This window comes from Lynx canadensis, chromosome B4, assembly GCF_007474595.2.
Source record: "Lynx canadensis isolate LIC74 chromosome B4, mLynCan4.pri.v2, whole genome shotgun sequence".
In the NCBI taxonomy this organism is placed as follows: Eukaryota; Metazoa; Chordata; class Mammalia; order Carnivora; family Felidae; genus Lynx; species Lynx canadensis.
The window spans coordinates 78,834,417-78,849,898 of NC_044309.1; the positions used below are offsets into that span (position 1 = coordinate 78,834,417).

Here is a 15,482-nt window from a genome sequence, read left to right on the forward strand (position 1 = left end):
TACGTTTCTAAGACATCCAGCTGGAATAGTCTTGCCAAAATGCAAAATGATCACAACACCTACCTGCCTCAAGCTTCAATGTCTTTCCAGATCCTGAAACAGTAGCCCACAGCCTTTGGTGCATCCCTGGGGAACTTGTTATAAATGGAGGCCCAGACCCCAATACCAAAGAGTATTATTCTGCAAGTGTGGGGGGTGGGGGTGCCACTTGGACACCTGCATTCATAACATGTTCCCCAGGGACATGGAGGCCCTCTTTGACCTGGCACTCACCAACCATTCCCACTTCATCTTCTGCCTCTTACTTTCCTCTGCTACCTATTGGCTCCCCATATAGTTAACACATATCTATTGCTCACCTAATAAGTGCAGGCACTAAAAACACAATGATGAGCAAAACAGACATGTCCCTTGGAGCTTACAATCTAGTTAGAGAGAAAGATAATAACCTAGTAATCACATTAATGAGGATATAAAATAAACTGCTATAAATTATTTTAATGAAAGAAACATGATCCTATAAGAGTATATTACAAAAGAACATGGCCTAAATTTGAAGGAGTTAAGGAAACTTCCTTGAAGAAGCAATACTTGACCTGAAATATGAAGGATAAGTTAATAGAAAAGGCTGCAGTAAGGGAAGAGAATGATCTAGATATAGGGCATTGCGTGTGCAAAGGCCCTGGGTAAGCAGGAGTACAACATGTTCCAGATATTATCCCTCACCACTTTTATTCAACATTGTACTGGAGATGGTAGCAAGTGCAATGAGTCAAGAAAAATAAATAAAAGGCATACAGATCAGAAAAGAAGAAATGAAGCTTTCTTCATCTACAAATGAAATCATATTCTACGTAGAAAATCCCAAAGAATATACAAAAGGCCACCAGAACTAATAAAAGAGTTCAGCAAGTTTGCAGGATAAATGACCAAAAGTTTAAAATCAGTTATATTTTTGGGGTGCCTGGGTGGCTCAGTCGGTTGAGCGTCCGACTTCGGCTCAGGTCATGATCTCACAGTCTGTGAGTTCGAGCCCCGCATCGGGCTCTGTGCTGACGGCTCAGAGCCTGGAGCCTGCTTCGGATTCTGTGTCTCCCTCTCTCTCTGCCCCTTCCCCGCTCATGCTCTGTCTCTCTCTGTCTCAAAAATAAATAAAAAACATTAAGAAAAAAAATTAAAAAACAAATAATAAAAAAATAAAATAAAATCAGTTATATTTTTATATACTAGCAATCATCAATCGGAAATTGAAATTGAAAGCACAATGTCATTTATAATCAGATTTAAAACATAAAATGCCTTTCAATCAAAAAAATGTACAAGATTTTTGTGCTGAAAGCCACAAAACATTAATGAGAGAAATTGAAGAAGACCTATATGAATGGAGAGATATACCAAGTTCATGGACTGAAAGACTCAATATTGTTACGATGCTAATTCTCTCTCTGAATTGATCTGTAAGTTTAATGCAGTCCCAATCACAATATCAGTAAACCTTCAGTTAAAAAGTGACAAAACTATTCTAAAAATGTATACAAAAAGGCACAGGGCCTAGAATAGCTAAAACAATTTTGAAAAAGAAAAAGAAAAAGAAAATTGGACTCACACTTCCCAGTCTCAAGATTTGCCATAAAGTTACAGCAGTGACATATCAGCATAGGTATAGATGTATACATTAACAGAACATAAGACAGTCCAGAAAGAGACTCACATAATGGTGCCAAGGTAAATTATTGGAGAAAGGATCGTCTTTTCAACAAATAGTGCTAGGACAATTGGACATCCTTGTGCAAAGAAAAAAATTAACTTTAACCCATACTTCACACCATAGACAAGAATCAACACAAAACATAAAACCCAAGGGCGCCTGGGTGGCCCAGTCAGTTAAGCATCTGACTTTGGCTAAGGTCTTGATCTCGCAGTTCGTGAGTTTGAGCCCAGTGTCAGGCTCTGTGCTGACAGCTCAGAGCCTGGAGCCTGCTTCAGATTCTGTGTCTTCTTCTCTCTCTGCCCCTCCCCTGCTCACGCTTTCTCTCTCTCTCTCTCTCAAAAATAAACATTTAAAAAAAAAAAAAAGAAAACATAAAACTATACAACTTCTAGAAGAAAAAATAAAAAAAATCTTAGAGATCCTGGGTTAGGTAAAGATTTCTTAGATTGAACACAGAAAGCACATACCTTACAAGAAAAACTTGATAATGAAATTTTAGCAAAGTTAAAACTTCAACTGTTCTAATAACATTGTTAAGAAAATACAAAGATAAGCCACAGATTAGGAGAAAATATTTTGCCAAACACATTAACTCAAATGAATCACAGGTCAATATGTGAAACCTAAAACCATAGAACTCTTGGGAAAAAAAGATAGATCTTTGTGACTTTCAGAAAGGCAAAGACTTCTCAAATACAGCATCAAACCATGATTCATAAAATAAAAACCTGATAAATTGGACTTTTTCAAAGTTAACAATTTCTTTTCAAAAGACATGGCCAAGAGAATGGAAAGACAACTGTAGATTGAGAGAAAATCGCTGTAAATCACATAGATGATGAAGGTTGTAAATCCAGATCTATAAAAAAAAAGTCTCACATTTTAAAAATAAAAAAACCCCAGACAACCCAAAATTTTAATGGGGAAAAGACTTGAATAGACACTTAATCAAAGAAGAAATACAGATAGCAACAGAAACCCACAAAAAATGCTCAACATCATTGGTCATTAGGAAATACAAATTGAAACCACAATGAGGGGCGCCTGGGTGGCTCAGTCGGTTAAACATCCAACTTCAGCTCAGGTCATGATCTCGCGGTCCGTGAGTTTGAGCCCCGCGTCGGGCTCTGTGCTGACAGCTCAGAGCCTGGAGCCTGTTTCAGATTCTGTGTCTCCCTTTCTCTCTGACCCTCCCCCATTCATACTCTGTCTCTCTCTGTCTCAAAAATAAAATAAACATTAAAAAATAAATAAATAAATAAATAAATAAATAAATAAAACTACAATGAAATACCACTATGCACCTAAGAGAAAAGCTATCAAAAAAGGACAGAAGATACAAAATGTATAAAGGATCCAAAGCAACTGAAACTCTCATGCATTACTGGAAGGAATGCAAAATGATAGAGCTATTTTAGAAAACAATTTGGCATTTCCTTACAAAGTTAAACACACACTTATCATACAACCTGCCATTCCATTCCTGGGTATTTTACCCAAGAGAAATGAAAACATATCCACACAAAGACCTCTACATCAATGTTTATACCAGCTTTATTCATAATTCACTTTAAAAACTGGAAACAGGTTAAATATCCAGGTGAATGGTGAATGGATAACCAAATGATAAGACCTCCATGTGGTGGAATACTATACAGCAGTAAAAAGGAACAAACCAGTGATAGGTGCAATAACATGGATGAGTCACGAAAGCATTGTTTCAAGTGAAGGAAGCCAGAGACAAAAGGCTACATGCTGTATGATTCAATTTATAGGGCATTCTGAGAAAGGAAAAATTATAGGGACAGAGAACAGATCAGTGGTTGCCAGAGCTGCGGGTTGGGTCAGGGACATAAACTATAAATGAACACAGTGGGACATTTTGAAGTGATTAAAATGTTTTATGCCTTGATTTATGGTGGCAGTTTTACAACTGTATCCATTTGTCAAAACCTAAGGAATTCTAAGTGGCGCCTGGGTGCTTCAGTTGGTTGAACGTCTGACTTCAGCTCAGGTCATGATCTCACAGTTTGTGGTTCAAGCCCCGCATTGGGCTCTGTGCTGACAGCTCAGAGCCTGGAGCCTCCTTCAGATTCTGTGTCTCCCCCTCTCTCTCTTCTCCTCCCCCACTTGTACTCTGTCTCTCTCTCAAAAATAAATAAAACATTAAAAAAAGAAACTGAGGAATTCTATACCTAAAAAAAGTGAAGGTTACCCTATGCAAATTATACCTAAAAAAAAAATCTGAATTGTTAAAAAGCAGGAAAAAAAACAGACGCAGAAAGATTATAGGTTCAGTCTTAGATCTGATAAGTTTGTGGTGTTTTTTTGTTTTGTTTTGTTTTGTTTTGTTTTTAAGCAATCGCCATGCCCACTGTGGGGCTTGAACTCACAACCCCAAGATCAAGAGTCATATGCTCCACGGACTGAGCCAGCCAGGCACCCCAGGTCTGATATGTTTAAGATTACTTTGAAAGCTCCAAAAGGGAGTAATATCCACTGACCAGCAGGAGACACAGACTTGGAACTCAGAAGAGGGTACTGTGTTAGATGCCGTAACAGGTCACAGTGCCCATTCGATCTGGAAAGCCTTCTCCTTGATCCCCTGGTCTCTCTAGAAAGCTTTTTTTTTTTTTTTTTTTTTTTTTTTTTTGAGAGAGAGAAAGCTTTTTTTTTTTTTGAGAGAGAGAACAAGTTGGGGGGGGGGGGCAGAGAGAGAATCCCAATCAGGCTCTGTGCTGAGCCCAGTGGGGACCATGACCTGAGCTGCAGTCAAGAGTTGGACGCTTAACCGACTGAGCCATCCAGGAGCTTCTTCCTAGCAAGTTTTTATTCATTTTCTGAAGCCCTGTCCAAGCACTCCCTTCTCCATGAGGTTCTCCATGACCCCAATCCTTCAACACCAAGAATATACACTCATGAGAGCAGAAAGCTTATCTATCTTTTCTTTACTGTGTCCTCAAAGCCTAGAACATGTCTGGCAGATAGTAGGTGCCTTACAAATAGTTGATGTATTGGGGTACCTGGGTGCTTCAGTCGGTTGTGTGTCTGACTCTTGATTTCGGCTCAGGTCATGATCCCAGGGTCATGGGATCGAGCCCTGTGTTGGGCTCTGTGATGAGCCTGGAGCCTGTTTAAGATTCTCTCACTCTCCCTCTCCCTCTGCCTTTCTCCCACTCATTCTCTCTCTCTCTCTCTCTCTCTCTCTCTCTCTCTCTCTCTCTTAAAAAAAAAAAAGAGTTGATGGATGAGGTACTCTCTCCTCTGATAGTACTTTGGAACTTGTCATAGCACCCATCACACTGTATTTTGTTTCTTCAATGATCTGCTCCCTCTAATAATGATCTCCCTGATTATTATTAGAGGGACTGAATAATAATCAGCTCACTGTGGAAGTGAACCAAACTGGAGGCTTGAAGGTCCATGGTGATGGTTCTTCCAGGAGAAGGAGGCAAGGGAGCAATCTTTTTTCTTTTCTTAATTTTTTTTAAGTTTATGTATTTATTTTGAGAGAGAGAGAGAGAATGTGCGCGGTAGGGACAGAGAGAGAAGGGAGAAAGAGAATCCCAAGCAGGTTCTGCACTGTAAACACAGAGCCTGACGTGGGGCTCAAACTCACGAACTTCGAGATTGTGACCTCAGATGAAATCAAGAGTAAGAGGCTTAACCGACTGAGTCCCCTGGTGCCCCCACGGGAGCACTCTTGAAAAACACCGGCTGTGCTCCAGACCCTACCAGGCACATTTGATTCCTGCAGCAACAGATGAGGAAACCGAAGCTCAGAGAAGCTTACTAACCCCACGCTATCCCAAGATCGTGATCCTGTGATCCCATGGGGTGATCAAGGTCACTCAGAGGCAAACGGCAAAGCTAGGGCACAAACCCAGATCTGTCTGATTCCAAAACCTATGCTGTCTCTCCATCCTCTCTCTTCCTTGAGATTCTTGATTTTCAGCCACCCTCCAATGCCATCATCTGCTCTGACCCAAACTCTGAGAACACCTCTCTGACATTCCATGTCTCACGCTCCCTTGTTTCCTACATAGCTGCTGCCATCGGTCTTGTCAACTCCCAGTCCCTGGACTCCTCCTCCTCCATGGAGGTCTCCTGGATGCCTTTGCTTCCCCACTCAATCCAGCCCAAAGTCTGCCTAGACCCTCTGCCCCTGAGTACCCACCCTTCTTTCCCCCTCATCTCTCAGTGAGCGATCCCCCAGGAGAGAGATCATCACAGAGCTATGCTGTGTCACTTCCGCTGGGACCCCCAGCTATTCACACCTGGTGGGGAGGCCTTGAATCCCACTGCATAGGGTGCAGTCTCCTCTGCCTGTGTCCCCACTACCCACTGGTAGAGAGGCAAGAGTATGTAGAGGCGACGCATGGCAAGTCCCAGCTCTGCCACCCATAAGCACTATTCCCTTTCAGCTTCCAGCCTAAATGTCACTTCCCACAGGATCTCAGGCTAGGTTAGCAGCTGCTCCTCCATGCTTCCATCGTTCCTGGCCTTGCCCTCGCACGGCACCAGCCACACTTTATTGTTACTGCTTGTGTAACCGTTGAGCAGCCTTGCTGAACTGCACCATCCCAGGGAAGGCTTCCAGCAACCTCACTACCTACCATAGCGTGTCCCCCCATTTTCTCCTTTCCCTCCCCAACAAAGTCCTTGAGAGAGAAGTCTAATGCTCCGCCTCCACCGTGTCACTAACCACTCACTCCTCAGCCTTTCGCCACCTGCCTTCGGTCTCCACCACTTTCTGGGCGTGCCCTTCTTGTCCCCAGCCTCTGTGATCACTCTTTGTATCTGCCGCGTGGACCGCTTCTCCTTGAAACTCCTTCTCCTTGGCTTTCCTGACCCCTCTCTCATGGTCTTTTCTTGGGAACTGGCAGGAGCCTGGGCCCCCTCCCCTCTCTCTTCTCCTTCCCTCTGTCTCTTCCCCATCTTCTTGCCTTAGGCCTCTGTCCACTTTGGTCCGATCTTTTTCCACAGGCCATCTCATCTGTGCCAGAGTTTTCCCCAAATCCTCCCAAGCGGGTGGCTCCAGACAGAGCCACCACACCTGGCTGTGCAGGTCGGTCAGTGCACAGGTCAAGGAGACAAGGACGAGGCTGTCTTTTTGCAGTTTGTGCAGTGGGGTTGTACCTGAAGAGAGACCAGGAGCGGCTGAGTCAGAAGAGAAAGAGGTCATAAGGTCACTGACTTTGCCAGAAAAGGCTGCAGGAGGGCCCAGGGTCTAAGGGGACTCAGAGAAGATCCAGCTTGCCAGGACTCTTTCCTGAGCTTCCGCACTGGAGGTTCCTGGGCCCACATGCCCCTCCGTGCAGCTCTTTCCTTCCTTTTCCATGGGGAATAACCCCTCGGGTACAAACCCAGCCAAAGCAATGATCTGAAAGTGTCAGGGCATCCTTTGACCCTCCCAGCCTTGGGAAAACGGGCCTGGCCTGAGCCTTTAGAAACGATCCCTGATTCCACACCAGACAGGCAGCGCCAGGGCCGCCAAACGGGACCAGGGACACCTCCAGAAAAGTCTCAAAGTCTCGAGAGAGTCAGATCCAGTCCTGCATCCACCCCGGCTGCAACCCCCCATCCTCCTCCCTGCTTCCGCAGCCTACCCAGACTCTCCCAGCCCCACCCCTGCCCTTTCATTAATTGTTTAAACAAAAATCTTCTACAGAGCCCCCCTTACATGCCAGATGCAGGGCGAGGGGTGAGGGAGTCCCACTCTACCCCCACACTTCTTTCCCTGAGGCTCTGCCCTGAGCTCAGCAGCCCTGGGCCCTCGAGGCAGTGAGGAGAGCTGAAGGGAGCCTCCCAGGTCAGGCTGTCAACCCACCTTACTGCCTCCAACCTCCCCCACCACAGAGGCCTCTCCTTTCCTCCAACATGCACTCACACCTATGGGAAGTCCTTTCTGAGGTCTTCCTCAATCCTTCCAGAAGATGATGGGCACCATTCCCTCCCTGCCTGGGCTACAGACCCCCACCCTTACACCTCAGTCTGTCTCCTAAACATCTCCTTCCTTGGGGCCCCAAGTAGGAAATTTCCAGCCTAAATGATGAAGCCAAGCCTGAAGGACTGCAGGCCCCCATGACCCTCCCTGCCCCCTACCCCCCACCATCTAGTTGTCCCCCCCACCCCCCACCCCGGGGCTGCCAGCTCCACCCTCCCTCGGACAGAGAATGTGGGAATGGGGAGGAAAGGGCTGACCTCCTTATCGAAGGTCATCGCTGAGCTTACTCAGGAGTTAAACCTGCTTCTCGGGAAAAGAAAAAAAAAAAAAAACTGCTTCTCAGGAAAAGAAAAAAAAAAAAAAAAACACCTGCTTCTTAGGTTCCCCACTCCTCCTCAGCAGGACACCAGAATGTGGGGCCCGATGGAGGGGCAGGAAACCCTTTCCCCTCCCCCGGGAGCCCCCTCTGCTGGGTCTCTGCACTCTGCAAGCCCTCTGTCTTTGTTCCAGAAACCTCTCACCAGGGCATCTCCTTCTCCTGCATCTCCCAGGACTGGCCTCAGAGACACCTACTCCCCTCTCCATCTTGCCGCTCATGCTACCCCAGACCCGCAGTGCTGGGAATCTGGAGACTGAAACTCTTCCCTCCTGCCCCTTTCCCCTAGCCCTCCCCCAAGCTCTCTAACTGAGTGAAAAGGCCCTGAATCACAGAGCGAGCTGGAAGTGGTGGAAAAGGGCAGGCCGGTGCTAGAAGGCTGAGGTTGGTATTTGCCCGATGCTGCAAGAGGTCAGGAATGTGGCCACTGACATCATCTATGGGAGATAAGACCCAGCTGGCAGCTCTCCCCTCCTGCACTAGACTGAGCCTCCCCAGGCCCCAAAGGGTCCTGAGCAGTTGGAATGGGTCAGGGATCAGAGAAGCACCTGGGAAGGAGTTTGGATAAGAATCTGGGGATCTGGGCTTGATCCCCGATGGAATTCAAAGTCCCCCAGGGGTCTTAAGTGACTTAGACCTCATAGCATTGAACCATCTTTACATTTAAATTGACACCCCCCCTCCCTCCACCTCTGCCTTCCTGGATGTGTTAAAGACTTACTCTGCAGTAAGTAACTAGTATTTGTTCAATGAATGAGTGATAATTGACATTCACATCCACTGCCACCCAAGGGGATAGACTGGACAGACTTTATTATTCTCCCTTTACAGGTGAAGAAACTGAAGTTCAGAGTGAACTGACTTCCCCAAGTTCACACAGCTAGCCAGGAGCCCAAATCGGCTGACTTAAAGCTTTGCAAAAACAGCAAAGGCAATACATCGCATGTATAACCTACGTATCTTATTGTGCAATCCTGCGCCACATGACATTTCTGGAACCTAGCGGGGAACACGACGGTGAAAACAGGAGAAACCCCTTTGTCTGGCTGGCGCCTCTCATCTCCCAGAAACCTGCCATGCAAAAAAACGAGGAGGCACTCCTTTGTCTGCTTTTTGCATCCATTCGCCTTTTGGCCTTCGGCAGGCCCTTATCTGCCCCTGGCCGGCTCCCACCGAGCTCTGTGAGGCTTTCCCCACCAGAAGGCGGCAGGCCTGGGAGAATCCAGGGCCAAGTCCCCCATCTAAGCCGTGTCTCCCCTCTAGCAGGTCCACTGGCCCAGCTATGCCTCTTTCTCTCCCAGGCCTACTCTCCGGTCTGCCCCCATCTCAGTTCAGCTGGCAGCTTGATTAAAATCAATAGGTCCACTCCAGACCAAAGAGCACAGACAAGTGTATAATGCCAGGCCCTGCCGGACAAACAAGCTGCTGATGGTGACAGTCTCGAAGGCCCTGTACCTCAGGATTCCCCCAGTTCGTTCAGCAGGGGAGTGGTCATCTGCCCCATCCCCCTGGTGCAGGGAGCAGTGCAGACGGAGCAAAGATCCATCCTTTTGACCCGGGTCCTGAGGAGAGCTTCCTGGAGGAGGCAGCCCCCAGGGGACCAGCTTGGGATCCAGAGAGCCTTTTGAAGGGAGGAGGGCGGGAAGGAGGGTACCTGCAGAAAAATCCTAGTAAGGACGGGGAGGGGGCTGGCCAGAATGACTGAGTCTCACTCAGCTGGAATATTTCTAGGCGTGCACGTCCGTCCTCTTAGACTCTGCACCATGTGGACACATTACAATCTTCAGGAGGGATTTCAAGTGTCTGTTACACTGCGGTCCTCTCGGCAGCGACTAGAGCAGGCTCTGGCACACAATAGGGGCCCAACAAATATTTATTGAACTGTAAAGCGCTCAGGAAGTATTTGTTTACCCAAGGGTGCGGGGAAGGCTGATACACAGATGTTTAGAAGGGAAGAGTGTCCCTTGTTTAAATCACAAAGTGTCCCACTAAGGGCAGGCTTCCAAGGCAGCGAGTGGAGGGGAGAGGTGCAAGAGGGAGGGGATTCAGAGAATCAGTTTGTTTCCAGGGGTCTGAATCCACGCAGTGAGTGAATGTGTTTGCGGGTGTTTGACGAGACACGTCTATGTGATGTGAGTGTGAGGGTGTGCTAGTGAACACGGGCAAGTGGGCGTGTTTGGGAACCAAGTGAGGTGGGGGTCGAGTGTGTACAACAGCAGATCTGGGGCTCAGGATCGAGCTTCTCCTCCTCTTCTCCAGCCCCAAACTTTTCTTCCCCAGCATTCCTGGGGCTCAGGGATCCCCCCTAGGTCTCCTCTGCAGGTGGGACCTTGGGCTGCAGGCTGAAGGTAGTTACAGAGATTCACACCCGACTTCACTCGCTCGTCCCCTAAAAACCCCCAAATTTGCAACCGGCGGGGACCTCCTCTACCTGGGAAAGGGGGGGGGGGTGTAATAACGTCATTTCCTGCCCCGAAATTACACCGCCAAAGCCGACTCCACCTGCGGCCTTGGTCGGTCCAGGTTATTCCCCTCCCCCCACCCCCCCCACCCCCCCCACCCCCGTTCTGTGGGTTGGGGGGTCGAGGACGGCGTTGGCGGGAAGGTGCTGAGGAGGCTGGGGGAAGGGAGGCTGGGGTGGGGGGCGGAACGGAGGGCGTGGAGTCCCGCCGCGATCCACCTGTGGCCCAAGCTTCCAGGCGACTTGGTGGCGGGGGCGGGGCCTGCCCGGGCCGGTCCCCACCCCCTCCCTCGGCGATATAACTTGAGTCGCGGACTTGACCCCCCTCGTGGCCCGAGCCTGAGTCCTGGCCTCTCCTCTTACTCCTAGAACAGCATGAGCTTCACCACCCACTCCATCTTCTCCAACTACCGGTCCGTAGGCTCGGTGCAGGGATCCAACCACCGGGTCCGGCCGGTCAGCAGTGCAGCCAGCGTCTATGCAGGCGCCGGGGGCTCAGGCTCCCGGATCTCCATATCCCGCTCCTCCAGCTTCCGGAGCGGCTGGGGGTCCGGGGGCATGGCCGCCGTGATGACCGGGGCTCTGGCGGGCATCGGGGGCATCCAGGGCGAGAAGGAGACCATGCAAGACCTGAATGACCGCCTGGCCTCCTACCTGGAGAGGGTGAGGAGCCTGGAGGCTGATAATCAGAGATTGGAGATCAAAATCCGGGAACACCTGGAGAAGAAGGGACCTCAGGTCAGAGACTGGGGGCACTACTTCAAGACCATCGAGGAGCTGAGGGCTCAGGTAAGGGGGCCTCCCCCGACCCCCAGCCATGTTTGACCCTCCAGTTATCCACTCCCTGCTTCTCCCCCGCCTCCCCCAAGGATAGGAATTTTAATAGGGGTGGGGGTGCCTTGACTCCTTCCCGCTTTCCCTCGCCACCCCGCCCACTACTCCGCCCCCTGCTCCCCAGGTAGGGTGTCGGCAAGCCTTGCATTTCCATACATCCCCCTGTCCCCTGGGACCCCAAGGGTGGCGACTGGGCATGGTTAGGCCCTTTCCCAGGAGGTGGTGGGAAGGGGAGAGGGGGGAAGCCTTGCAGAGGAAGTAGACACATGGAAGGAGGTGAGGCAAGGCCCCATAAAAAGGACCCTCTGGCTTCTGGCCAAATGGAGACAGTTGGAGGGTTAAGCGGATGTGGCTAAGGCTGAGTCATCTAGGAGTAAACAGGAGGCCTACCTGTGGGAGGGGCCAATGGGGGGAGCCGGGGAGAGGTGAGCAGGTGCACCTGGGAAAAAATGCCAGGAGAGGGCCAGAGAGAGGACTTGTTACTTTAGGGCGGGAAGGCCAGCAGAGGCCCCAAAAACGGGCAGTGGGAGACCCGTGGGAGCTCTGGGATTTGGGACTCCATGAAAGGAGGGAACAGTGTGAGGGACACAGGTGGAAGGGGATAGGTGTCCAAGGAGAGCCTCTGGCTATTCCTCGGAACCAGGAAGTGTCGCTCAGACACATAACACCTTCCCATGCTCAGCCCATCATTGATTTCCCACTTATGGAGCGACCTCTCTACAATCCCCCAGATCTTTGCAAATTCTGTGGACAATGCCCGCATCGTTCTGCAGATTGACAATGCCCGTCTTGCTGCTGATGACTTCAGGGTCAAGTAAGCCTCAGGGTGCTAGGGAGCTGAGGGTGGGGCCAAGAACGGTCTGTTACAGGCTGGGTCAGGTAGGGGCTCACAGTGGGATCTTCAGCTGTGGGCGGAGCTGGGTGGATAAGAGAGAGTTAAGCTCCATCAGTTTATTCATTCATGTAACACAGTTAAAGAATACTGTCCCCCAGGTGCCAACAACAGTGCCCAGAGGATTAGCACCTGATCTTGACTCAGGTTGCTGAGTCAAAATCAGGTCACTGCAAACTCCATAGTTTGCAATGGCCATAGGGGCGCTATTAGGTGGCATGGCCCGAGAAGGTTCTGGAACAGAAATGAGGCTCCTCTGATCGCCTCCACTCCCACAGGTATGAGACAGAGCTGGCCATGCGCCAGTCTGTGGAGAGTGACATCCATGGGCTCCGCAAGGTCATTGATGACACCAATGTCACTCGGCTGCAGCTGGAGACAGAGATCGAGGCTCTCAAGGAAGAGTTGCTCTTCATGAAGAAGAACCATGAGGAGGCAAGCAGGGGGCCAAACAAGTCTGGGTGGGGGAATAGATGGGCCGGGTCACCTGTAAGTAGCTTACAGGGAAGCCTAGAACTCCCAGCCTGGGCTCTTCTGAATCACACGGCTGCCACACTCAGTGGGTCACCTGAATGACAGCGTGAGGGGGTCAAGAGGACATGGGTGAGAAAGCGAGGTGAGGACAAAAGGTAGAAGCAACTAGCACTAGGGTTGAGGGCTGAGGGGGGAGTGAGAGCAGGTGGAGCCGGCAGGGCTTCCTGGAAGAACGTTCGAGGAGCAGGTTTGTGGAAGGAGGGTGGATGCAGGGACAGAGCAAAGAGAGAAGAGAGAAACCACCTGTGGGTGATAGTGAGTGGTGCCATTTTATCCATCTGGAGTAGAAAGCGCAGACCTGGCATCGTGCAGAGCACAAAGCCGAGAGTCTTCTCTGTTCCTGTCTCCAACTGACCCCGCAGGCTTCCTGCAAGAGACAGTTGCAGAGGTGGAGCCTTCCTGGAGTTCTGGACCCGAGTCCCCTCTTTCCTCACTCTGGTCCTCTCTCCTTCAGGAAGTAAAGGGTCTGCAAAACCAAATTGCCAACTCGGGGTTGACCGTGGAGTTGGATGCCCCCAAATCTCAGGACCTCAGCAAGATCATGGCGGACATCCGGGCCCAGTATGAAGAGCTGGCTAAGAAGAACCGAGAGGAGCTGGACAAGTACTGGTCCCAGCAGGTGCATGAAGGGAAGGGATGGGTGCCAGGCTAGGCGCAGAGGCCTGAGGGTGTGGAAGGGAAGCAGATGGAGAAGGAGGGACCTGAGGACTCTCTTGTCCCTGCAGATTGAGGAGAGCACCACAGTGATCACCTTCCAGACTGCTGAGATAGCAGAAGCTGAGAAGACCCTCAAGGAGCTGAGACGCACGGTCCAGTCCTTGGAGATCAACCTGGACTCGATGAGAAACCTGGTGAGAGTCCTCACGTCACCTGCCCCAACTACTCTTGGTCCCGCCCTCTGTCAGCCTCAGACCCAGTCCTATCTCAGCCCAAATTCTACCCCCTTCCATTTTAAGTCCCTTATGCTCAGAAAGGGTGGTTTCTCTTTGCATTTTCCCACTGCTCCTACCCACGACCCTAGTATCTGGCACACCCTAAGTTCTCGAAGACGTTTCCGAGAGTGAAGGGATGAATGGTCGTGGGATTTGGACTGTTCTGCTGAAAAATTTGTGGAGACACTCCCTCCACCCCATCTCGGGGCTCACCCGCCCCTCCTCTCTGTGCCCCTGCAGAAGGCCAGCTTCGAGAACAGCTTGAGGGAGGTGGAGGCCCGCTACACCTTGCAGATGGAGCAGCTCAACGGGGTCCTGCTGCACCTGGAGTCAGAGCTGTCCCAGACCCGGACAGAGGGGCAGCGGCAGGCCCAGGAGTACGAGGCCTTGCTCAATGTCAAGGTCAAGCTGGAGGCTGAGATCGCCACCTACCGTCGCCTGCTGGAAGACGGGGAGGACTTCAGGTAAATGGGGCTCTCCTCCCACCCTCACAAGCTGGGGTCAGGATACACTTATCCCCAGAGTCTGAGCTTTTGTAACCCACCCCGCCCCCCTCATCCCTGCGCATCGGTGTCCACTGAGCGCTGGGCCGGTGCTCTGTGCGGGCTCCTGCGTCTCCAAGGGAGTAAGTAAGAGCTTCAGAGGCTCCCTCCCTGGAGAAGAGAACAGACTGAGTATTGCCCCAGCCGTACTTAGAGCACGTGTGGAGTTTGGCTTTGGGTTTCCCTTTTCTGGAGGAAGCGGCCAAACGGAGTGTGGAGATAGAGGCAGGGATCAGGAGGCATTTTTCCTCCTCTTCTTGACTCCCTTCTACTCTACGAGCTGTTTGTAACTGGGGCTTGGTCTTCTGTGACAGTCTTAGTGATGCCTTGGATACCAGCAACTCCTTTCAAACCATCCAGAAGACCACCACCCGCAGGATCGTGGACGGCAAAGTGGTGTCTGAGACCAACGACACCAAAGTTCTGAGGCGTTGAAGCAGCAGAAGCAGGCTACCCTTTGGGGAACGGGAGGCCAATAAAAAATTCAGAGGTCACTTTTGTGTCTTCCTTGCTTGTCTTCAGAACACGTGCCAACGCCCTGACCCAGTAGTCCTTCCCATCTCTGACCAGGCAGAAGTCACTGCTGACCGCAGGGGGTTCATATGGGGGGGGGGCTCTTCTGAGGACCCACCTTCTCCGAATGAGGAGGGAATGGTCGATGAGAATTTGTCTTTTCAAACTGAAAAAGGTATACAAGCAACCTGCGCAGAATCCAAAAGGAAAGAAGGAAATCAAATGAAATACTTCCTACCCCACTCCAGAGGCAACCACTTGTAAAATAGTCCCTTAAACTGGACATATACGAATGTGTTTCCTTTTATTTTATGTATGTGGGACCGCACTATTCTGCAGCCTGGACTCCCAAACTCTGCCTTCTTCATCTCAGTGTGTCTTAGACACCTTTCTAAAGCAGTATGTGTAGACCTACCTTGCTTTTTATGCCCGGTTGAGTGAATTTGGAATCTCTTCTACCTTCATATGGAATCCACATGCATATTCCATTCTCCGAAAGGAAATTGTTGATCCTCTATTGAGGGAAAAAGCATGGAATTGCAGTAACTTTGCACTCTATCACCTCTCCTGTTTTGATAACCATTTTGATGATTTTTTTCCTCCCCATCATGCATCTGAATGTCTATATCACATAAATCTTCTCTCAATCTGCAACAAAGAGTAATTACCATGCTCCAAATGCTTCCAAGAATCAGAAACGTGATCTGTATAATGTCCAGTCATGGTCAAGAAACCAATTT

The 15,482-nt window shown here is 49.9% G+C and overlaps 1 protein-coding gene across 1 annotated transcript; it reads left to right on the forward strand.

Annotated features, from left to right (window-relative positions):
- The first annotated feature begins 10,789 nt into the window (after positions 1-10,789).
- On the forward strand, positions 10,790-14,723 carry KRT18 (keratin 18). The gene is made up of 7 exons (XM_030322692.1): positions 10,790-11,284; positions 12,061-12,143; positions 12,500-12,656; positions 13,210-13,374; positions 13,481-13,606; positions 13,928-14,151; positions 14,544-14,723. The coding sequence occupies exons 1-7, from the start codon at positions 10,871-10,873 to the stop codon at positions 14,662-14,664; spliced, it is 1,290 nt and encodes a 429-aa protein (XP_030178552.1). The 5' UTR covers positions 10,790-10,870; the 3' UTR covers positions 14,665-14,723.
- The last annotated feature ends 759 nt before the right edge of the window (positions 14,724-15,482 follow it).

Excerpts from the sequence above, each read along its gene's own strand:
- KRT18 (XM_030322692.1), top strand. The coding sequence starts at position 10,871 with ATGAGCTTCACCACCCACTCCATCTTCTCCAACTACCGGTCCGTAGGC. Across the intron at positions 12,657-13,209 it reads TGAAGAAGAACCATGAGGAG|GAAGTAAAGGGTCTGCAAAA; the intron begins GCAAGCAGGGGG and ends TCTCTCCTTCAG. Across the intron at positions 14,152-14,543 it reads GAAGACGGGGAGGACTTCAG|TCTTAGTGATGCCTTGGATA; the intron begins GTAAATGGGGCT and ends CTTCTGTGACAG.